Source organism: Rhinolophus ferrumequinum, chromosome 5, assembly GCF_004115265.2.
Source record: "Rhinolophus ferrumequinum isolate MPI-CBG mRhiFer1 chromosome 5, mRhiFer1_v1.p, whole genome shotgun sequence".
In the NCBI taxonomy this organism is placed as follows: Eukaryota; Metazoa; Chordata; class Mammalia; order Chiroptera; family Rhinolophidae; genus Rhinolophus; species Rhinolophus ferrumequinum.
In genome coordinates this window covers 86,619,551-86,645,892 of record NC_046288.1, presented here as the reverse complement: position 1 = coordinate 86,645,892, position 26,342 = coordinate 86,619,551, and the positions used below count along the sequence as shown (strand labels likewise).

The 26,342-nt window shown below is 47.8% G+C and overlaps 1 protein-coding gene across 3 annotated transcripts in view; it reads left to right on the top strand.

The window, feature by feature from the left end:
- Positions 1–26,342, top strand: part of FAM193A (family with sequence similarity 193 member A) — a 111,137-nt gene that overhangs the window by 57,298 nt on the left and 27,497 nt on the right. For all 3 annotated transcript variants that reach the window (XM_033105900.1, XM_033105902.1, XM_033105901.1), the window contains 9 exons: positions 499–733; positions 4,039–4,163; positions 9,529–9,676; positions 12,758–12,835; positions 13,442–13,554; positions 13,636–13,878; positions 16,025–16,178; positions 16,293–16,472; positions 19,248–19,499. In XM_033105900.1, the coding sequence (XP_032961791.1) occupies positions 499–733; positions 4,039–4,163; positions 9,529–9,676; positions 12,758–12,835; positions 13,442–13,554; positions 13,636–13,878; positions 16,025–16,178; positions 16,293–16,472; positions 19,248–19,499 (1,528 nt within the window). The remainder of the gene's footprint in view (positions 1–498; positions 734–4,038; positions 4,164–9,528; positions 9,677–12,757; positions 12,836–13,441; positions 13,555–13,635; positions 13,879–16,024; positions 16,179–16,292; positions 16,473–19,247; positions 19,500–26,342) is intronic.

Sequence of the window (26,342 nt, the reverse complement as noted above, 5' to 3'; positions counted from 1 at the left end):
TGTGACAGACAGCGCTCATCGTGGGGTGACTGAGTTAACACGTGTGACAGACAGCGCCCATCGTGGGGTGACTGAGTTAACACGTGTGACAGACAGCGCCCATCGTGGGGTGACTGAGTTAACACGTGTGACAGACTGCGCCCATCGTGGGGTGACTAACACGTGTGACAGTGCCCATTTTGGGGTGACTGAGTTAACACATGTGACAGCGCCCATCGTGGAGTGACTGAGTTAACACGTGTGACAGATACCTCTGGCGCAGGTTAAGCTCTCGGTGAATGTCGGTGTTTCTGCCCATTAATGATAACTTGGGGAGGTGCCCGCCACTCTCTCTGCCTGGGTCCCCCTCAGTTGAGTGGGGTTACTGCACCTCTCACAGGTGTGAGACGGTGCTGATTGTCATGCACGGGAGGCTCCTGGGAAAGACTTCAGGGAAGATGCTCTTGGATATAAAAGGGCACCTTGGGGTCGCAAGTGACGGTGACTCTCTTGTTGCAGGCTCTGCGAGAGGGACCCCTACCAGCTGTACCAGCGGTTGGAGCAGCAGGCTCGGGAGTACGTGCTGGAGATGAAGGTGCGCCTGCTCCGGCAGCTGTCGGCCGTGTCCAGGGTGAAGGCGCCGGCCGCCCTGCAGGGCCCTCCGCAGGCGCACCAGTTCGTGTCCTTGCTCCTCGAGGAGTACGGCGCCCTCTGCCAGGCGGCCCGCGCCATCAGCACCTTCCTGGGCACTCTGGTGAGCCAGCGCCTGCCCGTGTGTCATTGGGAACGGAGGACTGTGTGGTGGGATGAAGTGCCCTCAGCCCCCTCCCCGTGAGGTCCGGGCGGCAGGACAGAGCCGACACCCCTGTTTCTCTGCTGCTGGACAAAAGCATTGAGTGGGTTGACATGCGGTGACACACCATGGAAACACTATTTGGGGAGCTTGAGGCCTAGGGAGCGAGGCGTGGGAAGCGGGTGTGGTGAGGACAGTGTGTGCATGCAGGGGGGAAGAAAGATGTGGTTTGTAGTGCCAGCTGTACACGGCTCCTGTTGGGGGGGTCCACACAGGGCCTGTCACGGTCCCCAGGCGCTTTCAGTCCTTGATCACGCGACAGCGCAGCAGGGTAAGGGTGGGCTCACAAAGTCGAGAAGGTGCTGTCCGCACCCTGCAGGCATCTCACATGAGCACAGGTTGATGAGAGGACAGGCGCTGCAGGTATAGTCCTTGGGAACTGGGCGAGCTGGGGATCCATCTGAGACAGCCTCAGCGCCTGCTGTTTGGAAGGCGACCACTGTCCCCATAGAGACCAGTCTCTCATGTCTTGACTGTCACAGAAGCACCCATTTACTAGCAGTCTGTGGAGTTTTTCATCGTCACTTAAATTTTATTAAATGGCACTTCACCGGGCTAGTGGAGTAGTGGGTGCTTTCTCAGTGGTAAAGGTACATCTCGAAACAAGTACAGTATAGTACCTCGGTTTTCGAACATTTCCGTTGACAAACATTTCGGTTTATGAATGCCGTAAACCTGGAAGTAAATGCTTCGGTTTTTTGAACACGCCTCGGAAGTCGAACATGTCACGCAGCTTCCGCAGAGTGCAAGATCCTGACGCCTAGCTGTCGGCTGTTTTACTCGAACGGTCTTCCAGAATGGGTTACGTTTGAAAACCGAGGTACCACTGTATAGTAACCAGTGGTTCCTAAGAACCGCTGATTCTAAAGTTGACTGACGTTCTTGCCAGAAAAATGTACATACACACAGTTTTGCACCAGAGCCCGTGTAGTCTCAATGTGTCTCGAAACTGACCGTACACTGGTCGTTTGGAGAACACTGGTTCACTGAGTGAGCTGTGCAGGTTCTACAAAACAGAACTCAGCATAAAAGGTGGTCCTCGTGGGAAAGGCCTTTTGCTGGAAAGCTCAGATTTGATGATTGGCTGCAAATGGCCTGTTACTCTCCATGAAGCCACCAGTTTGCGTGCTGTGCGGATCCAGCCATCTCATTCTCTGCTGACTCCATTGGCTTCTCCAGAGACAGCACCTGTCCTGACCCTGCAGGACCCATGGGGCACATGCACATAGAAAGGTGGTTCCAGAGAGGCACTGAGGTTCGGCTGTCCTCACGGGTGTCATCTTTTACAGCAGCTGTGACAGCACAGGTCCCGCATGCCCTGGGCAAGTTTCCCAGCCTCTGGGGGCTGTTTGAGGCCTGTGGATGGGGCGTGGCGGCTGCCACAAGTTCAGGGTTACTACTGGTGCTGAGAACAGTGCTGGCCTGCAGGAAGCACTCCATTGTCAGCACGTGTGCTTACTACCCTTGTTGGTGTTGGGTTGTGAAATGAGTTTGGGGTCTGCTCTTTCTCTGGCCTCATCTGGAAGTATGACCCCAGATTTCATAAAAAATGCCAAACGTCTCTAGAAATCAGTCTTTGCCTACTTACCTGTAGTTAACATCAGGGCAAAAAGCCACAGCTGTGGCCCCAGTGTTATAACTCATTGTTCACAGACCAGCAGGCAGGGGCCACTGGCCCTGTCCCGAAGATTTACAAGGGGGCCCTGCCCTGCGTCCCTGCTAGCCGGGGCCTGATCTGCTGCTGCCTTGGCTCCTGCGTGTTCTTCATCATAGGACGAATCATACATCAGATCAGGGGCCTGCTCCTGTGTTCCTGGGGACTGTTGGAGTTCAGGGACCTCTGCATTTGTCTTTCTGTCCCTGTAGCTGGCCCAGTGCCTGCGCAGAGTGGTCCCTGTGAAGCCTGTTACACGTGGCCATCCGAAACTCATCTGTGGCCATGTCGTTAGAAGCACCTTGTCGGTGACACTCTCATTGCTGGGGCTGAATTTATCAGTCCCAGGTCTGGGCTCTGCCATGCCCAGCTCTCCTGCATTGAGTAATGGCCCTGAGAGGTGCTGGGTGTGACATGAATGAGGACATGTGGATGTATTTGGGTAAGCATGCAATGAGAGTGGGCGCTGTGACGTTGCCTGCATCGAGGAGGGTGTGAGGGGCCTCGGCATAGGTCCCAGGGCCTGGCTGAAGCTCTTCTCCATGTTCAGGGTGTAAGGAGGCCGTGACCAACAGGGCTGGCACACGCACATGGTACGGTGGTGTCTGCGGTGCTCAGGCACAGGGGTCAGTTACGTGTTCTGGCAGTCCCCCCACCAGCCAGTTGTCAGGACAAAATGACGGAATCTTCACGTCTAGGTTGTTTGCTAACATCTCCGGGTGTGATCATCTCCGATTGGCTAATTGTCCATAGGAACAGACCACTAAATGTAGTCCCCCAGCCACCTGCTATCGAGGCGTCGCGCAGGAATGGTGGTCATGCTCAGCAGTTTCGGGGGCCAGTCGTTAGGCCAGGAGCACTCGGCCAGGGATGGAAGGTGATTCCAGCACAAGTACACGTGCGTGGAGCTTGCAGACGGACGCATGGGTGCATACATGCACAGTTGTATCAAGATCTGCTGAAAGGGAACGCTGCTTTTAGGACAGGCCGTTTGTCCTCGCCACCTGTGTTGAGGGAGAGTGCCAGCTTGTTCCCAGATGTTTGAAAGTTGTGTAAAGCACCTGATGAGTCTGCCTGGGTTTACTAGGGAAGTGAAAGGCCTGACTCTACGAGTGTGGCCAGTGCAGAAGCTCCTCGCATCTGTCAGAAAGGGAGACTCTCAGGAGAGGCCAGAAAATAATATCCTTGGGCATCGAAGCACTTGTATGCATTTAAATTGGTTGGAAAGTAGGCTTTTTGGTCCATTTTGCAAGCACAATTGTAAGAAATGACCATCAAATCCATGCTCATTGCTCCTTCTCTGCCCTCCCTCACCTGTGTGGGAATCTCCACCCCTTTCTTTTGCATGAGTTGTTTGGAAGGGAGGCCAGGGCCGTGTCTGTGTAGGCAGAGACCTCCATTAGGGTCGGCTTTGGGACGGACGGGAGCCAACATCTCGTCCTACGCTGTAGCCTCCGGGCCTGTGCAGAGGGGCAGGGGAGAGGGACAGGAAATCCTGGGAGTTTCAGACCTCATCAGTCCAGTGCGTCTTCTCTTTATCTTTTTTAACTAGGAAAATGAGCACTTGAAGAAGTTCCAGGTGACCTGGGAGCTGCACAATAAGCACCTGTTTGAAAACCTGGTCTTTTCGGAGCCCCTTCTGCAGAGCAACTTGCCAGCACTGCTGTCGCAAATCAGGTATTAGGCCTTTTTTTTTTTTTTTAATTTTCTTGGGGAATATTGGGGAACAGTGTGCATTTCCCAGGGCCCATCAGCTCTAAGTCGTTGTCCTTCAGTCTAGCTGTGGAGGGTGCAGCTCAGCTCCAAGTCCAGTCGCCGTTTTCAATCTTAGTTGCAGGGGGCGCAGCCCACCATCCCATGAGGGAATCCAACTGGCAACCTTGTTGTTGAGAGCTCGCACTCTAACCAACTGAGCCATCCGGCCGCCCCTCCAGAAGCTCAGTGGTAGCTCGTTGTCTTCAGTCTAGTTGTGGAGGGCACAGCTCACTGGCCCATGTGGGAATCGAGCCGTCCACCCAGTTGTTCAGAGCTCTCACTCTAACCAACTGAGCCATCCGGCCGCCCCAGGTATCCAGGTATCACGTCTTAATCTGCTTGTGTCCCTGTGCTCTGCCAGCACAGTCCTTTGTGCATCTGATCACCACTGCCGCATGGAAGTTCTTGCTGGAAAATTCACGAGGCTTTGGGGAAAACGCAGTTTGGGCAGAACACTCAAAACCCCAAGAGTAATATGATTAAACTTTAAAATACTAATGCACTAAGGTTTAACACCACAAATTCCTCGTGAGGAAGGAACATCTCTGGTAAACATAGCATTCTACCTTGACAAGACTCATGTGTAGTCAGGCGGCTGGGGTGTAGTCTGTGCTGTGGCACTTGGTGTGCAGCGGAGACGGGCTGAGGGGGCGGGAGGAGGCCTCCAGCAGGGTCTGAGATGCCGGGGCGCTCCGAGGCACTGGGAGGGATTAGCCACACTGCCGGGTATTTCAAACGTTTCCACAGCGTGTTTGTCCATGGCTTTGGTTGTGTTACTGGTGTAGAGCATCCAGGGTGCGTCCTCTCGTGTGCCAAGACGATGTGCCAAGCACAGTCCTGGGGCATTCGCCCTGGTGATGGGGGAAGTGAGAAGGCAGCTGGGAGGAGGCTGCCCTCCCCTCTGTTTTCACTGCACTGCTGAGCCAGGTGTGCTGGTTTTGTTCCTTTTCTACTTACCACAGAGGGACAGCGCAGATGGAGTCATTTTGCTGTAAATGTCCACATTGAAACATATTGGACTGGATTCGCAAAGAACGGATATTGTATTTAAGTAAATATATTATTGTAGTTGACTCATATACCAGTTGAAACCCATGTATAGGAACCTTTGTTTCCTATATTCCTAAATCCTGTTAGAGCGGTCTTAACTCTTCCCACTGTCCACCCTCACCTCCGGAGAAAGAGTCACCCTATAAGCAGTTACTAGAACCGGTTGGGGATGAGATCAGAACAGTGTTACGTGGGTGTGGCCTGCACTCCAGTGGGTTCCTGATCGCCCCACCTCCTTTCTTTGACCACTGTGAAAGCGTCCATGATGTTTCATGGGGGTTCTCAGACTGTCCTCACTGCGACCCTCACGGAACAGAGTCAGGACAGTGATCAGAGCCATGAGTTTGAAATGCAGAATCTGGTTTTGTCCCGTTACAACGTTCAAATCCAGCAAAAGCACTTGTTATAGAGGCATGCGTCTTGGCGGGGAGGGGTTCTTACAGCAAGAATCCAAGGTATTTAGCCTTGGTTTTTCTGTTTCTGGTGAGACAGTGAGTTTAATGGGCCTATCCTCCAACTGTGCGTGGGAGACACAAACCTGAAATGCAGTATAAAACTCCCATGTTTTTTCTCTGCCCTAGTTCTGGATTTCTCATTTACTCATTGCATATGGGGGTCAGGCTGCAAAGATCGGCAGTGTGTTAGCACGAAGGTTAGTTCTGGGTCAGGCTGCAGTATTGCTTTCAGGAGCAGGAGATGGAGGGGAATCGAGACGGGATGAAGCTGGTGAGACAGGAAGCGGAGCATTCCCCAGGAGGGCTGGTGGCACCCAAAGGAGGGGTTCTGTCAGTTTCCCAGCAGATTCCCTTGTTGCACAGAGAATCAGTCGGATTTGAGCTGCTAATGTCGATGTCCACTTAACTCGTAAAAGTTTTGCAAGAAGTTATATACAGACACCACCCCCTGACATAATGACCCCTTCTGCAGCACATGAAATTGTGGTTGTAGTTAACGATGACACTTTGTTTCTGGCCTATATTTATTTAACTTTATTATAAGGTAAAATATAGATACAGAAAACCACACAAAGCGAATGTGTCGCTTAATGAATTGTTAGCAGGCAGACATCCCTCAGGTACCACCCAGCACACCCGCGTGGCCACCTAGAAGCAAGTCCCCTGGGGGCCCTGTCGCCCAGCAGTCACACTCCGCCCTTCCTTTATTCTCTTGCCACTCAAGTGTGCATTTCCACAGTCTTGCCTGGGTTTTAGTTATGAAAGTTATTGCTCTCTTTTTTTGAACAGCTTTCTTGAGATTACTGCCGTACAATTCAATGGCAATTGGTATATTACGTTAATTTTCTAAAATTGTAGTTAAATGAAAATAACATACGACTTGCCATTTTAGCCATTTTTAAGTGTACAATTCAGTAATATTATTACATTAACCGTGTTGGGCAACCATCACTAGTATCTATTTCCAGAACTTTCATCACCCCAGAGACTGTCACCATTAAACAGTGGCCCCCTCCTTTTTCTCCCCATGTCTTTTGAGATTTGTTACTCTACAGGCCCCCCCACCCCTTTTCCCTTAAAATTTATGTCAGAAAACGGGAGCCATTTATCCTGTAGTGATGCCGGCATGTGGATCCCGCAGCTGCCACTCACGGAGCGCCCAGCCCTCCTGCTCTGCCACCTGGGACTTGGTGGCAGGGTCCAGGAGCCTTGCTGTGTCTGCTTATTTGTAGTTGGGGATGTTAGCAGTTATGACCTAAGTTGGTCTTTATTTTTAATATATAAAATTAATTGATAGGGAAAATTTTAATTAGGCTCATAGATAAACTTACTCAAACTGATTGTATGATTCTCCTGATCCCTTGTTGTGTCTCACACATTATTTGTAATAGATACTAGCATGAATATCTTTCCATGGTGCTGTCGTGTTTCTGCAAATTCGGTATTTAGATGGTAACCTGTTTTCTGAGCCATGGTCATTTGACCCGAGGACACTCCTGGGGTCCCGTTTCCTCTGGAGTCCAGCCCAGCTTGGCTTGAATGTGAGCCCTGTGCCTACAGATTGTGCTCCAGTTTCCCCACCAAGCATGGCCCAGGATCCCCCAGAGGCAAAGCCTCCCCTAGTTCAAAGCACACTTATCTCGGGAGGCAGGAGACTGTCACTTCCGGTAGGAGTGGGACGGCGAGTGCAGCGGGCTGAGCCGCGGCTGCCTGGCATGCCAGTTTGCCAAGTGGTGCAGAGGGGCAGCTGGCTTTACATAGTGGGTGGTTTGCACGAAGAGTGGGCATTGGGCTGTGATGAGCAAGGTTGCAGGAACAGGAGTGGGGAGAAAACCACTGCTTCCGGCAGCTCTGTCGTGAGACACAAGACTGTTCTCAGGCCTTGGGGTCCCCCAGGTGCCTTGCGGAGCCCAGACAGGCCTCAGAGAGCCTCTGGGTTCTGTGTCCTGAGGCAAAAACAGCCTCAGAATGGCCTTGCTGTTTGAGAGATCCTCAGTCACTGTATGGTTAGTACCGTTCTCTTTCCTCCCTCTGAGATTCCCCAAACAGCTTCTCAGTCCCCCCTGATTTCTGCCTGCTCCCTCTTTAAAGTGAATTTCACAGATAGATACGTGTGCGGGTAGCTTCCGAAACCACCAATCCATTTGCAAGCTCTCCGTGTTTACATAGTCGTCACTCTGAGTCCCCCAAGGGTGGACACAGGTAAAAGCGAAGAGGGAGCCATTTGTACCCGCTGAAAGGTCCTAATTTTAAAACCCTTTAAAATCACTCTATTGGTTTTTTTTGTTTGTTTTTTGTTTTTGTTTTTATTGGGGAAGGGAAACTGTATTTCCAGGACTTGATTGGGGAACAGTGTGTTTCTCCAGGGCCCATGAGCTCCACATCAAGTCTTAGTTGTGGAGGGCGCAGCTCAGCTCCAAGTCCAGTTGCCGTTTTCAACTTTTAGTTGCAGGGACACAACCCACCATCCCATGCAGGAATTGAACCGGCAACCTTGTTGAGAGCTCGCGCTCTAACCAACTGAACCATCCGGCCCCCCTCCAGAAGCTCAGCAGCAGCTTGTTTTCAATCTAGTTGTGGAGGGTGCAGCTCACTGGCCCATGTGGGAATCGAACTGGTAACCCTGTTGTGTTGCTCAGAGCTCACGCTCCAACCAACTGAGCCATCTGGTCACCCCTGTTATTTATTTTTGTTGTCATGTTGTTCAGTTATTTTTCCAATAAAGTTATGAAAATCTAGAAGATCATGAAGAAGTGTAGGTACTATAAATAATTTGGTACTTCTAGATATTTGTCCTATGTACACCCACACACACATTTTTAAACATGATGCCATAGTCATATCTTAACAGGCATATTTCCACATCAAAACATATGTATGTAAATACGTATGTATATGTATGTGTGTGCGAAGGAGTAGATGTGTTACAGAGTTTGTAATAAGCACCTCACTGCTTAGAATCCCTTTGTCTAGCTGGGCCGTCCTGTGTAGTACTGATCCCCACTGAGTGGCTTCCTGTTTCTTCATATAAACAACAGTGGTTGTTAACTGCACAGCGTCATTGTGTTCTTGGGTGATTATAAATGTCTTTGATTTTGAAATTCCTTGTCAGAATGTCTTCATTACAGTTGTTTCGGGTCAAACGTTGATATATTTAGATATTAACAAAATGAATGGTTTCTGATGAGAACCCAGTGGCTCCCCCTGTCCCACCCGCTCTCCCCGGCTCTCCCCGGCTCTCCCGGGCCGTCCTCTTGCCCCATGTCTTCTTTCTCAGAAACATAGGCATTTTTCTCATTATTTACCTGTATGTGTGTCATTTGTTTTCTGTTTGGTTTCTCATTTGCCATTTTACCATCTTTCTTAACAAGACATAATATAAATTGAATAAAAATATAGTTTGATTTCTTTGTTTGAATCGGATTTTCTGTTTAACTTAATTTAAAAACCAGGTCCAAATTCTGTTCTTCTCCTTAAATGTTTTGTTTTCTCTGGGTCAGTGTATATCTATAGGGAAAAGTAGTTTACCACCCCCACTGAATGGCTAGGCTCTAATCTTTCTAAAACAGTGATATTCGCTGATTTTTTTCTTAGGAGCTGTTACGTCTTTGAGCTTCTCCTTTATGCGAGTTTCTGTTCTGGGTGGCTCGCATATGTACTTAGTAATCCAGTGTTGTCCCTCTTGTCACGTGGGAGGGGCGGTGACAAACAGAAGCAAACGTCCGGCCGCTGGCCCAGAGCCTTTGGACCCCTTTCTTTTGTTGAAAGGCCTCTCTCCATAGGCTGGGAACCACGACACACGACACCTGCAACGAGGACACGTACAGCACCTTGCTGCAGCGGTACCAGCGCTCCGAGGAGGAGCTCCGCAGGGTCGCCGAGGAGTGGCTGGAGTGCCAGAGGAGGATCGACGCCTATGTGGACGAGCAGGTCGGTGCGCACCACCAGGACCCGCCAGTGCGAGGGCCTGTCAGGGTAAGGGGGCGCACGTGGGGACCTCCCGGCCCCTGGTTTTCCAGACGGGGTCGAGACTCCTGATGCACCACGTTCACCCTCACCCAGCTGTACCTGCAGGGGCAGCAGCAGTGGGTCAGGTCAGCATGGGCCTGGCCACACCCACTTTATAGGCTGCCACCCAGGCTCTGTCACCTGCAGGAGCCCCTGGGGTGTTGAGCTGCTGAGTCTTTCAGGAACCATTTACTGAACACTCTGCCCTTCAGAGCCTGGGGACGCACAGACAAGTGTGACCTACAGAGCCCGTTCTCTGTCCGCCCACAACAAACTAGAAAGGCTGTGCAGACATGAACACAGATGGCCATGTGGGCAGGTGGCTCACGGGCTGGAGGAGGACAGAGAAGCAGGGCTCCCGTTGGAGGTGGGGCCTGAAGGGCAGGGGCGACTGCAGCCAGAACCTCCCAAGTGACATGGAGCAGGGCTTTCAGATGGCATCTGCCTGCCCGCCTCTGTTAAATTCACTTCCTAAATGTGCGGTAGTTATAGCTACTTATAAAAGAAAGACGTATTTCCTAAAACCTGCAGGTATGTACCATGTGAAGGGAGACCTGGCACCAACAGCGCGTCTTCCCATCCAAGAGAGAGCCGCAGGTCTCTGTAGGCCGGCTTTTGTAGCCTGCATTACGGTGTTACACAGTTCACCCATTTCTGACCGAGTTCACACCTAAGTATTTTACAGTTTGGGGCTGTTGTGAGTGGTATCACATGGCGGAATCTCTGTCTTAAACAGTGGTTGCTAGTGTGTAGGCAGCCGAGTTATACTGTGTCCAGTGACCTCACCAAACTCCGTTAGCTCTCCAACAGTTTGGGAGCTGATCGCCCGGAACTTTCTGGGAAATCACGATGCTTCTACAGATACTGGTGGTTCTGTCCTGCCTCCAGCATTTGAACTCTGTTGTTCAGGCTCACCTTGCATTTCCAGGACATGAGCAGAGTGTGGCGGCAGCAACCCTGTTAGCACCAGGCTTCAGAGGGCTTGGATGCTTCACACTGCTGCTCACCACACAGATTTGGGTGCTTTTTTAGCAAAATGAAGAAGTGTCATTTTTTCCAGCTAGCTTATTGAAGTTGTTTGTTTTGTTAAAAAACAGGAATAAATGTTAAATTTTTATGTTTTTCCTTCTTTTACATATCTCTAAAAGAATTAAGAGATTAGATTTCCTAATTTTGAGATACTGTTGCATTCCTGGGATTACACCCTGCTAGATTATGATATATTATTTTAAATCCATTTTTAGATTTAATTTTATTTAGGGTTTTTCTATCTGTATTCTGAGATATTGTAGTTTTTGTCCTTGAGGTCTTGTCTGTTTTACTGTTTTATATGAAAGTTACGCTAGTCTCAGAGATTGAATTGAGAAATTTGCCGTGTTTTTTCAAATTGCAAGAATAGTTTAAATATTCTGATCCATGAAGAATTTGATAGAACCTCCCATAAAACTTGGGGATCTGATTTGTTTTCGTAGGGAGCAGGAGCAAGGACTGGCGATCTTTTACTTCCCTTTCAATTTACCTTACATTTCTTAATGTCTTTTGGGTTCTTTGCTTCATGAGTGACTTTTACAAATTAGTATTTGCCTAGGAAATTATCCACGTCATTTAGATGAAGGGTGATGAGCTTGTGCTTACAAGAGTGAAAACGGGTGACGTGGCAGCCGTAGGCCACACTTTAGAGAGAGAGCGCTTTCTCCACCGAAAGGAAACATGGGGCCGCAAAGGGCAGTGCGCCTGTCCCGTGTGCCCGCGGAGTGCCTTATAGGGCTGCTGAGATGTCGACAGAAACCAGAAGCCTGCGTGATTAGGTGAAATCCCAAAAGCTTTTTCAGGGTTACTCAACTTCTTTTCAGGGTTACTCAACTTCTTAAAACATTGTGCAGGCCCAACAAAATAGCCCCAGAGCCACTGATGGCACCTCTTACGTGAATCACAAGTGTACATTGTACAGGTGTTTTCTCTTGTGGTTTAGAAGCATCTCCTCCGTGTGTTCGGTCCTCGTTTCTGGGGTGCCCGCTCTTCCCTTGGTCAGCCTTTGGGGAAGTTGGAGAACCAGCTTTCGGGTTTATTGATCACGTTTATTTCTTTGTTTTCCCAGTAATTTCTGCTTTTACCTTTAATTCCTTCCTACTTTATTAGTTGGTTTCTTGTTTTGTTCTGTTTCTTACATTGAACACATCCTTCTCAGTCTTTTTTTGTTCTGTTTTATTCTCAAATGCATTTACACCTGTACTTCTGCATGTAGAGCACATCTCATAAAATTTGATTTGTGGGGCTTGTATTGTCAATTATTTCTAAACAGACTAATTTCAACTTTAATTTCTTCTCGAATGGTTTAAACTATTTAAAATTGTTTTCAAATGCATGAATTTTATTTTATAAAACTACTCTTTACTTGGGTTTGTTGGTAGTATTTTCTTGCCCGTAGGATTTTTTTTTTTTTAATCATCTCTGGGACTCTTCCTTCTTCCCAAACTGACACTGTCCCCACTAAACAACACCCCAGGCCCTGGCCATCCCTAGTCTGCTTTTTGTCCCTGTGGATTTGGCTTCTCAGAGGGCCTCATGTAAGTATAGGCTTTTCCCCTTTGTGCCTGGCGTGTTGCACTCAGCCTGATGGCCTCAGGGTCTGTCCCCTCACCTGTTAGGCTGCTTGTGTGTCTTCCCTTGACCTGAGCCCCTCACATGCAGCGTCGGTCATCTTCTTTTTCTAACTCCAGCACATGCAGGGCACACGTGGCCATTCAGAAAAGGGCAAGTGGTCACTTACTGTATTGGCAGCTTCCGCTCTAATGTCTTAGTTTCGCTCTTTAATGTGAGCTCATTGAGTACCTTAGCAGGATGCTGGGATAGGAAGGATGTCAGCTGGTGCCTCAGTAGTGGTACCTCTCGTGTCCACAGGTGATGCTTCTTGGATATTCCGTTTTTGAATCTCCCCTAGAAAGTGCCCTGAGTAGCTCCTGCTGGTACTGAGATTTTTGTGTTCTTCCATTCCCTCATTAGATGACAATGAAAACCAAACAGCGCATGCTAACGGAAGACTGGGAGCTTTTTAAACAGAGGCGATTCCTGGAAGAGCAGGTGAGGCTTGGGTAGGAGGACAGTTCAAGGAAATGGAAATGGTTCACTGCGGAGCAAGTGGCTAAATGACCAGCATTTCAGGACCGCGCTGCAGGCCTGCTCTGCCCTGGCCTGGACACCCCCCTTGCCTCGCCTCTGACAGCGTTACCCACACTGCCTCCTGGGCCTTGCCCAGGCCTGGTGCTTCCGAGCGGCTCCTCTGCCTGGTGGCCCCCTGAGCGGCTATGCAGGCGCACCTCCCACACCGAGCCCCCTAGCTTTGGTTTCTCGCCTCGCTTCTCTTCCAGAAGCTCAGCTCCTTGGGGCAGCGATTTGATTTATCTCAGTGCCGATACCCAGAACGTGCCAAGCACATGGCACATTCAAGATAAGGGCTGGGCATCTGCTGCATTTGCTGGTGAGGAAGCAGCCGGGGTTGCTAGTTCCCAGCCAGGCACACACTCCAGGCCCGCTGCCCCCTTTCCTAGCCCTGGCCTACTGTAGGAAGCTATGACCTTTGGTCTCTACATGAGCAGAATACCTATTATCGTAATTACTGGAAAATATGAGCCACGTAATAGTAGACGTGTCTTGCAGAATTAACCTGTTGTTTTATAATTCCTTTAGTTCACGAATAAGAAAGCGGTCACTGGCGAGAACAACTTCACAGACGCCATGAGGCACATGCTATCGTCACGGCTGAGCATGCCCGACTGCCCCAACTGCAGCTACCGGCGGAGGTGAGCGCGGCGGGTGTGCCGGGAGCGCGTCCGACCTGCCCTGGGCCGACTGTCTTGGTAACTGCCTTACTTCCCACCCAGGTGTGCGTGTGATGACTGCAGCCTCTCACACATTCTCACGTGTGGTATCGTGGATCCCCCTGTCACTGGCGACACCCACATTCACCAGCTGCCACTCCAAGTGGGTTCTGCTGCCGACTGTCTCCCCGAGATGCGCCCCCCGAGTGTGTCATCAGCAAGCTCAGGGTCAGGTTCCAGCTCCCCTATTACAATCCAGCAGCACCCCAGACTCATCCTCACAGACAATGGCTCTGCACCAACTTTGTAAGTTGTGACTTTGTCATCAGGTTTCAGGCATTTAAGTAATTGGTACTGAGAGACACAGACAGTGACATCTGCAGAAGTATGGGTGTCATTGCCGTGCTTTCCAAGGAAAAGGACCCCTTTTTTTTTTATGCAACCTTCAAAACACGAAACCAGTCAACCCAAACTTTGACACTATTCTGTTGCCTGAAAGAAAAGCTAAAATGGTAGAGGCCAGTTAGGAGCCAGCTCACTGGTGTGGCCGTTGTGCAGGAAGCTTCACGCCCTCCCTTTACCTGCGGAGGGGTGGGGGACACCCTGCCTTCCCTCCGTGTCTGGTGAGAATGCGTGCACTTACGTTAGCAAGAGACTGACAGGGTCTGTCTCCCTCACTCCCACGTTGCCTAGAAGTAGAATACATTTTGTGTGGGTGAGGTGGCTGCAGCGTCACCAGTTGCCACTGTAGGCGAGTGGTCCCACAGGTCTTCGGAGTTGTGACCTCGTCTTTGCAGCGGCACCCCACTCTAATTCCTGCACGTGGGCTGTGTTTTTGTTTGATTTAGAGAAATGTTGACCTGTACCACCAGGCCATGTTGACGAGTGACCTGGCGGGCTCCAGGGGAGAAGCTGCAGCGTTCCTCAGATTTCTTCCGTGGGTTTCTCACAGTGACTCTGACTAAAGCTTTCCTCCAGAGTCTGTAATTCTCAGTAAGGATTTGATCCCAAACCCGAAGAAGTGCTGAAGGGAGCAGCCTGAACTCCCAGGTTCTTTTCGTTGCACGCAGACTGCTCTGCGCTGAGGGCCTCGCAGCCCCAGGCAGCCCGCTCCTTACCGAGTTAGACCTGCGTCGGCTGTTCACAGCTGACTTGGGCAGGTCCACCTGGCTCGTGTCCCAGCTGCTGATGCCAGTGGCGGCTCCTGCGCTGTGTCCAGTGGAGGAAACGTCTGTGGGAGCCTTGCCCCTGGCCCGCAGTGCCCACACTGCTCTGGGCATCGGGGCCTCCACTCGTGGCGAGTGTCTTCCAGTCATGAAGTGCCGGGTTTGAAAACCTCCAGTGTGGCCTCAGTGTGTGTTGGCACTTTCTTGGTGCCATTTCTGGTTGGTTAAGTCAAGTCGTGTACTTTCAGTCACTCCCACGATGCTCTGAATTTATGGCTTCTCGTGGTGGTCAAGTTTGCCTTCCTCCCGTTGAGCAAATGGTTCATTTCTGAACCTCGGTTTACCTTTCTGTCTGAATTGTGGGGACGATGACACATCCATCAGGAATGGGTGTGAGTGTTGACTGAGGTGTCGTGGGTCCTCAGCAGCCCTGAGCAGCCAGCCCTCACCTGGCGGCTGCTGTTTGTGCCTCTTCGGTGCTCCAGGTTCTAGAGCATTGTTGTATGTGGACGCTTGTTTCCCTAAAAATGGAAAAGACGCCCGAGTTTGGCGGTTCTGGACACTCCCCGCCAAAGCCAATCAATCGCCAGTTCTTCGGCTTTTCCTTCTGCGGGCCTTGTGCGCCGAGGCTGTGGGTGGAGCGGAGGCAGGTGGGGTAGACCGTGGGCGTCGTTCAGGCCTTGAGCCATTTGCACTGAAGGTAACTGCCAGCTCTTTTCATGCACCGCGAAACCGTACATTTAAACAGCGGCCCCATAGGCCACAGCCTTGAAATCTGCTTTCGTTTTTTAGTAAATATTCCATTTGCCCATTGCTCAGATGTCCTGCTAAAGCTGATACTTAATTAAGATCATGACTGGCTTGACCAGAGCTGGTCTGGTAGCAAAAACTTTCAGTATTTTGTCACATAAGTGCATGCCTTTAAAGTTTTGTTCAACTGTCTGTATCTGAAATTTTGGTTAAAAACCAAATTCTGAAGATCTAAGGTTGTCCTCTGTTCACCTTTAATTTTAGTCGAAAATGAAGTGTGTCTGCACTTTAAGTTGAATGGAAATGCAGTATCAGTTAAATTTTTGTGGTTTCCTTAATGTTTCTGCTTTTGGAGTGTTTTCCACTCCTGCGAACAGCACAGGGGTAGTGTCCCGGCCCCTGCTCATGTGTTCAGGTTACTCGTGACGTTAGGACGTGCCCAGGTACTCAGTGCCGCACTCTCGTAGGGGAGAGCAGCGTCTGTGCTGGGAGGGGGACCGCTCCAGCCTCAGGGGTGACCACGTCCCTCGTCTCAGTTGTAGCGATGATGAAGACGTTGCACCCTTGTCTGCTAAATTTGCTGACATTTACCCGTTGAGTAACTACGACGACACTGAGGTGGTGGCCAACATGAATGGAATCCACAGCGAATTACATGGTGGCGGGGAGAACATGGCCCTGAAAGATGAGGTATGCTCGCGGCTTCTTCATGGTCACGATCAGCGGCGTGGAATGGTGGGCTGGTGTTCGGTTTTCTTGTGCTTCTGTTTTGCAAAATGCACCTTCCTAAACGCTGTTTTAAAGTCCCCGCAGGTGAGCAGCACCACGAGCAGTTCTTCAGAGGCTGACGACGAAGACGTGGATGCCGAGGGTAGTGGGGAGCCGCCGGGGGCCCCGAAGGAAGACACAGTTCTGGGCAGTGGGAGCCCCAGGAAGGAGGAAAGTAAAGTGGGCAGTCCACCCCCGTCTTACCCAACTCAGCAGGTAGGATTTTATTTCTTCCCGCTTCCTGTTTTGCCAAGGGTCTCTTTCTCTGTGTATATTTCCTCTAATAAACATAAGCATTATGAAATACAAAATTATGTCATTTTGAATAACTTCTGAAGATCAGAACGGGAGAGAATCAAGGCATACTCACAGAATCAATAAACATGACCTGTAACCCCCATTTTGATCTGTTTCTTTTGCTTGACTCTGTAATCACCAGTCTTGACTTGTCAACACCCCAGGGAGCTCCAGACACTTACATGTCGTGGAGGTTTTTTGTCTGTATAGAAACAAGGGGGATATAAAGTAAAGTAGCGCGATGTTAAAATTCCAAACAAGGTTGCTTTGGTTCAGGAGCTTTTCCCCCGGTAGGTAACTGTTTTTCTGTTAACCTTATCTGACTGTTACGTTTTCATAGACACTCAGTTTTATAATAGATGCTCAAGCAATATTTAAATGAGAAGAAGAACACATGAAGGTTAAGGTGCTTGGCTAATTAATCACTTGCATAAGTGTTGTAAATGCACGGCCCAAACAGTAGAGGTGCTGGGCAATGGTATTCCACTGGGCAGTCGTGCTCCACCTCCTTCCCCAGCTAGCTTGTCTGCCACCCACCTACCCACCCCAGTCCCAACAGGTGCCCAGGTTTCCTTATTTACTGTCTTCTTCCCGTGTTTATTCATGAAAACACAGTATTTACTCTTCCCCTTTCTTAGGAAAGGCCCACACTCGCCCTCCTTGCTCAGCAGTAATCCTGGACAGTGTCTCTGTCTGTGCGGCCGAATGCATGTCCTCGTTCTCTTCCGCTGGCCCACCTGTGTCTGCAGTGTGGGCACATCGTATCGTTCTGTGTTTTCCTTCAGTTCCCTGTTGATCGGCACTGTGTCTGTTCCCTCTGTTCCCCTCATAAACTATTCCCGAGCAGCCTTATACATCTGACATTTTATTACTGGGTCAGGGTGGTGGCCTCCCCTGTCCCCCAGAAGAGGGTGATGTCACAGTTTTGGCTTTTTACCAGTCTGATAGATAAGAAATGGTGACCCCTTGAGGTTTCAATTTTCATCTCACTTTTTATGGGCAAAGTTGAGCATCCTTTCATATACTGGGGGTGCCAAAAAATGGATACAAGTGGACACTTTGGTCAACATTGCTCAAGCAGTAGTTTGCTGTTATCAGAAGTGTCTAGACGCTGATGGGAACCACTTTGAGCACCTCTTGTAATTGTAGAAGTCAAATGTGACTTGTATTCAGTTTCTGTTATCAGTATATGTTGAGTATTACAATTTTAAGAGTTTTTTTCCTTTCTTAAAATGTGTGTACATTTTTTTGGTACCCTCTGTATGTAAGGGCCATTCGTTTTCTACGTTACTACTGAGTTAGGAGAGTTCTTTATATATTGTTTCAAGTCCTTTATTAAGTACGTGATTTGCAAATATTTTCTCTTGGTCTGTGGCATGTCTGTTAGTTTTTTTATGGTGTTCTTTGAAAAACAAAAGTTTTTCATTTTAATTGATTCCAGCTTATCAGTTCTTTCTGTTCTGAATCATGCTTTTGATGTCACATCCCAGAAAGCTTTGCCTAATACAGAACTGTTTTCTTCTGGAAGATTTACAATTTTAGCCCTTACTTGGGTTTGTAGTTCGTTTGACTCAGGTTTCGCTTTGGTGTGAGGTTAGGGTCAGCCTTCAGATCTGCCGGTTTTGAGTCATGCGTTTTGGGACCCTATTGTTCAATGTGTGTGCATGTATTACTGTTATGTCTCCCTGGTACACTGACCCTTTTGTCATTGTGAACTGTTTCTCGGTGTATATTTCGTATCTTAAAGACTGTTTTACCTAATACTAATATAACCACTCCAGCTGTCTTGGGGTTACTGGGGTTATATATTTTTTGTCCTTTTAATGTCAGTCTCTGTGTCTTTGAATCTAGAATTCGTCTTCAAATCTTTCAGTTGGGTCTTGAATTTTCATGCTGCCCTCAGTCTCTGCTTTTTGTTTGAAATGCTTCATTGACATTTAATGTAATGATTAGTGATATTTATTTTACAATCTGCCTTTTGCTGTTTCTGTACGTCTCATGTTTTTGTTCCTCTTTTCTTCCTTTTTTTATATTATACGAAATTTTTAGTGTACCATTTTACTTCTGTTGATTTCTTTAATTATGTTTTTTTTTAGTTTAGTTTTTTGAGGGGCTTGAGGAGTTGGGAATGGAAAGAGCCCCAGGCAAGAAGGCCAGACTCCTGCGGTCCTGAACTTCTAGCGGATTTGCAGGAATAAAGGCTTCCAGTTTGGTTTTCTCCTTTGGTTGATTTCCACAGTTGCCTCTGACAGTCGTGTTCAGTGGCGCACTTGTTTTGAGGCAGAGGCGTCTGACTCCTTCATTCTGTCTTAGCCAGAAGTCCTGTCTCTGGTGCGTCTTGCAGACTCTGAATTGCCATTCGTCGAGCAGTGCGAGGCCCGCAGGACACAGCACCTCAGCGGCCTGTTGTCCTCGGCCCCAGCTCCCTCTGTCCCTCTGCCCTCTCTGCCAGTTCCCTGTCCCTGCTCAGACAGGTACAGGTTGCAGGTCGTGGTGGCTGCTGCCTCAGGTGCGCGGCTGGGGATGACGCACATCTCCTCTCTTAGGTCCCTGGGTCCCGGTCTCTCGGGGCCCCTCTCACAAGGAGGGCCCTGGCCGAGTTGTGGAAATGCTCGACAGACGGTGACCAACGTTAGTTCCGCTCATACCAATCTTCATTTCACTAAGTAAGCGGTTCCTTTCTTTTTCTTGTAGGCTGAACAAGCTGCAGACTCTTGTGAGTGTCATGTTTGTAAGCAAGAAGCTTCTGGACTGCCAGTGTCAGCAATGACAGCTGGAGCCCTTCCTCCTGGACATCAGTTCATGAACCCAGAGAAGCCCACACACCCCGCTTTGCATCTGTACCCCCACATCCACGGACATGTGCCTTTGCACGCCGTGCCACACCTGCCTCGCCCGCTCATCCACCCCACCTTGTACACGGCGCCCCCCTTCACACACAGTAAGGTAAGTCGGGGTAGAAAGGGCCTGACAAACAAAACTGTGGAGATGGGCAGCTTGCAGAGGACAGCGCCCGCTCCTGATAGGACGGTCTGCAGGTGTTCCTCTGCCATAAATAAGCTCTTTGAATTTGGAATCTTTGCACTTTAAAAACAGTCATGAAAGTCCTGGTTTATTCCTGGAGAATTAACTATAATGAAAAGAGTGTTTCAGACGGTGTAGGTGTAATGGGTTATACTTGGGGCTACTTCCAGTCGTGGCTTCTGGGGCCTGGCTCCTGCTGTGCTGGGTAGCACGGGTCCTCTAACACCAGCTGGGCTCTACAGGGTCTGCAGGGACAATGCTCTAAGCACGAAAACCAAGGACCTGTAGAAATGCACAGGCTGGAAGGAGAGACCCTCAGAGCAGTGCTGTGGGAAACCGTCATGTGCGCGTTGTGGAAGGGAGCCAGGGGGCGGACGGGAGAGGCCTGCCAGAAAGCAGTGGTGCCACGAGCCTGTCAGGAACGGATGGGAGCCAGAGGAAGTCTCATTTCTGCGTGTCTCTTCTCCGAGAATCCTGTGCTTCTACTTAGTGCCTAGACTTTACTCTGCTGGGAGGTTTTAGGTTAGGTCCAGTTTTTGTACCTTAGACAGTTTTGCCTCTCAAGCTATTTTAAAGTTACCTTAATTAACTCTTATCATAAATTCTAATTTTTTAATCAGTTATTCTGGTTCAAGGTTAGTTCTAATCAATCAAAAGTAGAATTTTCCCCAAATTCTACTGACTTATTAAAACAGTGATTCTTAACTGGGAGAGACAGGGAGGAAGGACATGGCACGGAAGGGTCTTTTTCAGACTGCGTGCACGTTTTGTTCCCTGAGGGATACCCTGTGAGGTGGCACAGGTCTAGTCGATGTGTGGGGTGTGCTGTGTGTATGCTGGGGAAGGGCATAAGCGGTAGCTTACCACCCGCTGATTTAGAACCGAATGGAGTCATTTTGTCATGTTCTGGGACAGGAAGTACTTGGTAACTACCCAAATTTATGCTTAAGCTTTATTAGACTGAGTATTGCTCAATTTATACATTTAACGCTGCCTTCGTTAATAGAAGGATTTTAAATAACGTTTTCAGGTCTTCGAATAATGTCATTGCGTTTAACATTGTTTCCTTACCATTTTGACGGGGTGCCGCAGGAACCTAACTCTTGTTTATGTCAGTTAGCCTGTGGTCACACTGATTTTGTTACACGTCGTTTTGCTTATAGTCACAGAACTTCTTGACAACGTTAGGTGAGGACTTACTACAGTATTCAAAGCCAGGAGGCTTCACGGTCTGCCCAGTCTGTGACCCCCTTCCCTCAGGGTGACTGCACAAGCTTGGGAAGCTGTCCCCTCCCTGTTCTTCCCTAAATGGAGGTTTGTTTTCCAGTCCCTGGGAACCACCCTGTGTAGAAAGTTCTGTATACTTCTTACTGGTAGAAGCTATTCAAGAACTAGTTCCTAAAAATCTTCAAGTAAAGTTATGAAATTGGTTCTTCCCAAAGGCTGTTGGGACACTCCAGTTAAAAACTGACCTGCTCACCTTCCACCCCCGACTTTTGGCCTTTTCTCAGGTAGTCTATAGAAAAATAAAGGAGAAAAAAATGTTTTTGGGGGAGTGTTATTGGTATCTAAAATCTATTTATTTGCTCCCTGGTAAACTTTAATCCAGCAGATAGATGTGAAAGATTCATGGGCAGAAAGGCAAATACAGAAGACACGTTATTAAGCTTTATTTCAACCAGTGTGAGACTGTTTACTGATTCATTTAAAATACATTAGCCGGATGCCGTTTGTATTTGGAAAAAGGAGATGCATTTGGCAAAATACTTCATTCATACCTGGTGTAAAAATGTATGTTTCTCTAAACAAGCTTGCCTTGGCACTCACCAGGTCGTGCAACATGAGTTTGTGTTATTGGAGTTAGTTTCACTCGGTTGAATACTGTGGATCCCTCTGTGCTTAAGTGCATGGTGTGTTCACAGCTCACAGCAGTTAGTAGAAGCACCTTCAAGGGAGCCGAGAATGGCACTAACTGGCCTTCGGTCACAGCAGCACAGGTTTCCTGGAGAGAACAGGGTCTGGCAGTACTCTGTTCCCAGTGTAGGTGGGAGGGGCTGACCGTGGGCGGCGGCCTGACCACTCAGGCCTTCCGACCTCCCCCGCTGCTGCATCGCAGGGCCTGTGGGAGTGTCTGCTCTGCTGACGTGGCCATTGTCGCCTTGAAGGCTTTGTGTGATTGCACTTGTACTTCTCCTTTTAATTCATTTTTTGGCCTTTGTGGGTGAACATTTAATACCTGAAATACTTGGGATGAGTACTATGAAAATTTTGTTTTTCTTGAAATTAGAAGAACTTGAAGACTATTTCTATTTTCAGGTGCCTTTATACCAATGATACATTTAATTTATATGATGAGATACAAGTTATTTGAAAGTTAAAAGTAGTTGCAGGAGGCAAGTACAGTAATGAAATACTAGAGAAGAAATCAAAACTGTGACAGGGAATTTCCAAATATCGGGGGATTTCTGCTATCTTTGTGTTAATTGATTCCTACTTTAATTTCACTATGTCTGAGAGCAGACACTCTATGACTTCTGTTCTTTGGAATTTGTGAAAGTGTGCTTAACGGCCCAGAGTGTCGTCTGTCATGGTGAATGTGCCACGTGAGCTTGAGAAGAACGTGTGTTCTGCTGTTCCTGGAGGAAGTGGTCTTTAATGTCCATTCTATCCAGTTGGTTGTTGTTTGAGTTCAACCATGTCCTTCCTGATTTTCCATCTGCCGGACCTGTCCACTCTGACCGAGGACTTCTGAGTCTCCAGCCATAACAGTGGGCTCTTCTGTTTCTCCTTGCAGCTCTATCAGTTTCCCTCCTGTAGTTCCATGCTTATGTATTTAGCAGTGTTCCATGTTCTTGGAGAGTTGACCCTTTTATCATTGTGTAATGCCCTTCTTTATGCCTGATATTCCTTGCTCTGAAGTCCGATGTGTCTGAAGTTAATACAGCTACTCCAGTTTAGGATTAGTGTTAGTATGGTATTTCTCCATTTCTTTACTTTTAACTTAAAGGAGTCTGTACTTACTGTAGGTTTCTCATAGACAGGCACATGCACACACACGGGTCTCGTTTATGATGTACTGTGATAATCCCTGTGGTTGGTATATTTAGACCATTCACATTTAAAGTGATTTTCTTTTTTATGTGTTTGCATTAATAGCAACTATGTTTGTAACTTTTCTATTAGGTTGGTACAAAAGTAATTGCAGTTTTTGCAATTGTTTTTAACCTTTTAAACAGCAATTGCTTTTGCACCAGCCTAATATTTGTTACCAGAGACTTCTTTTTCTGCCTTTTCCACTTTTAATTGAGAATTTTATGATTCCATTTAATCTCTTAGTATATCAATTATACTTACTTGTTAAAATTTTAAGTTGTATTAGAATATATACAGTATTTTAGCTAACCTAAATAAGCCCCCTTCAGATAACGCTATTCTGCTTCATGTGTAGTGCAGATACCTTTTAACAGATTAGTCCCAATCCCTCCCTCCCTTCCCTTTCAACCTGCTGTCATTATTCTCATTTATCCATGTATCAATCACCCAGTACAGTTACTATTATTACTTTAAACAAAGTTATCTCTTAGGTCAATTAATAAGAAAAATAAGGGATTTTATTTATTCTTCCTCCATTGCTCTCCCTTTCTTTATGTACATCCAAGTTTCTGACCTATATTATTTTATTTCTGCCTGAAGAAAATCTTTTAACATTTCTTGCAGGGCAGGTCTGCTGGCGATGAGTTCCCTCAGTTTTTGTTTGTCTGAGGAAGTCTTTATTTCTCCTTTACTTTTGAAGGATAATTTCGCTGGATACAGAATTCTAGGTTGGTGGTGTTTTTTTTTTCTTTCAACACTTTAAACATATTTGATTCCATTCTTTTCATGCTTTATGGTTTCTGATGAGGTGCCGTCTGTAATTTTTTCCTTGTTTTGTAGGTACAGGAATTCTTTCCTGCCCCCCGCCCCCAGGCTGCTTTCAAGATTTTCTTTTTGTCTTTGATTTTGTGCAGTTTGAATATAATATGCCTACGTGTAGATTTGGGGGTATTTTTTCTATTTGGTTTTCCCTGAGCTTCCTGGATCTATGGTTTGGTTTCTGACAATGATTTTAGAAAGTTCTGAGCATTATGACTTTAAATATTTCTTCCATCTGTTCTCTTTCTTCTCCTTCTCGTGCTCCAATTACCATATGTTGCATCTTTTCAAATCATCCCACAGTTCTTGGATACTTTGTTCTGTTTTTTTGGTGGTGGTGGTGGGGTTTTTTTGTTTTGTTTTGTTTTTGTTTTTTAATTCTTATTTCTTTTTGCATTTCAGTTTGAGAAGTTTCTGTTGACATATCTTGAAGCTCACTGATTCTTTCCTTGGCTGTGTCCAGTCTACTCATTAGCTCATCAAAAGCATTCTTCATTTCTCTTAACAGTTTTTGTTTTCTAGCATTTCTTTTTTATTTCTTAGAGTTTCCATTTCTCTTCACGTTACTCATTTGTTGTTGCATATTACATATTTTTTCCATTAGAACCATTAGCGTGGTAATCATTTTAAATTTCCTGTCTGATCATTTTCAGCCATTTTATCTTCGCATTTCCGCTCTGCCATTCTGTTGTATCTCTCTGAACCTCTGATTGTTAGTCCTTCTCATTCTGTTCTTCATACCTGAAGCTGTCTTTCATATTTCTCTTGTTTCTCAGTCTGTCCTGGGAACTCTTTTGGATCAGTCTTCCAGTTAAGTGATTCTGTTACTGTGTCTAATCTGCCACTTAAGTTTGAGTTTTTAATTGCAACTGTAATTCTTAGTTCAAAGCTCTAGTTTAGTTATTTTTCAAATATATTAACAACTTTTTATCTTGTTCCTTGATCACTTTTTCTTTCACCTTTCCTTTCTTTAAGCATTTTACACAGTTATTCTGTGTTTGAGACAAACCTTGTGGATCTAAATCTGTGTTTCTGCTGATGTGTTGTTTCCTTATGTGTATAGTAATTTTTTATTATGAGGTCATGTTTTGTTCAACTTACTCTGTGAGAACCCCAAGGTCCTAAATAGGGGATGCTTCCTTAAGAGGGGTTTCCGTTTGCTGGTTCAGGGCACCTGTTTCCAGGTGCTGACCCACCTGGGGTCCTTCAGCTCCTCTTGAAAGTCTCCAGCTCTCCTGTCTCTGGTGGGACCACAGGTCCATCCGCCAGGACTGTCACCTTGGTGTGTGCACCCTCAGAGCAGCCATCCCTTCCCCGCCATCCCTTCCCCGCCATCCCTTCCCCGCCATCCCTTCCCCGCCATCCCTTCCCCGCACCTCCACCGGGCCCTGTTTTTCTCACCGTGTTCTTATCACCTCTTTGTAAAAGGTTTTCCTTGCTTTCTCTGTGGCGCAGCAGTTTCTTACGAAGGTATTTGGTGCCATTTATCTGGGATCTAGAGTGAAGAGTCCCCTCTTAGTGGACAAAGCCCCCAAGCAGAGGAAGAACACATGACCTTACAGAGAAGAGCAGAGGTGAGCTGCTGGGGCTTGCTCGCAGTGTAGGGTCAGCCTTCATCTCACGTGGCCTAGGAGCAGGAGGTCATGACTTGGGCCTGGTACCTGAGGCTTCCAACTTTCAATCTTGTGTCTTTTTCCATCTGGAAAACGTGTTATGAAACAGTCACCATGCTGGGCAAGGGTCTAGTAATGAAGGTAGAGAGAGGTCTTAAAATCTTCACTGGGAGCTTGAGGAATATTCAAAAGTGGTGACAGGCCGCCTCAGTGAGTTCCATGGATCAAGTGCAGCTTGGTAAAGTAGCTCCCACGTGGCTCTGGGCTGCATGCATCTGTCACCTCCCTCACTGGGTCCCTGAAGCACAACCACTGCAGACGTGTTTCATAAAGTTGAGCATGACCCACGTGTACGTTGGAGTTTGGTACCGGTTGGAATTTGAGGGAGGAGAAAGCTGTATGGAGACAGGGACATCAGTGGGTTGCACGCCGCGGGTCGTATTGTGATCTTTGGTCTGTATTTTGTTTCAGAGGTCGTGTTCAGTCCTCCTGGCCTGAGAAATAGCAAGACCAAAACACAGCTGGTGCGTGTGCCTCTGCACCGTTTCTGGCAGGAATACTGAAGAACCTTAGTAAGAAGAAACAGACTAGTCGTCATCTTAACTGTGTTGTCCCCGGGGGTGTGAGGGGAATCCCTTCTGTTTGAAAACTCAGTGTTGACGGTCTCTGTCACGCGTGCGGCAGTGGCTCGCCCCTGGCTCTCCAGTTTGCCATCTTCTGCACCTGCGCTGGCAGTTCTGGGACCGACGTGGTGGTTGCCAGACAGGCTGGGTCTTCGGCTCCTGTGTGAACTCTTAAGAGCATGCTCAGTGAGGGCATCTGGTCGTGTGCGTACGTGCGTGCGTGTCAGAGCTTTCATTTAAAGCAAAAGTTTTGCTTTCCTGTGAATCACTTTTGTCTCAAAGTGGAGAACAATTGAAAACTTGAGTTAATCGAAGTAGTGTGGATTTACAGAGAGAGTGAAATCAGTGTTCTAAGTATGAGCATTGTCCCCACGGCAAGAGACTTGTTTCATTCATGCTTGCATCACTGGTGTACTTAGAGGCAGAGCCCCAAATGACCCAGTTGACATGCCTTTTTTTTTTCTGAAGGAAACCCCAGCTGTTGAGGTTAGTAGGCGTTTTGTGTGAAAGCATTCATATGGGTACAGTTTGTTTGTTACGGACCCCGCTCCCTGTGTCTGCACCTGGGTCTCCTGTGTTGAGTAGACTGGCTTCTGAAGAAGTATGTGGATCGAATG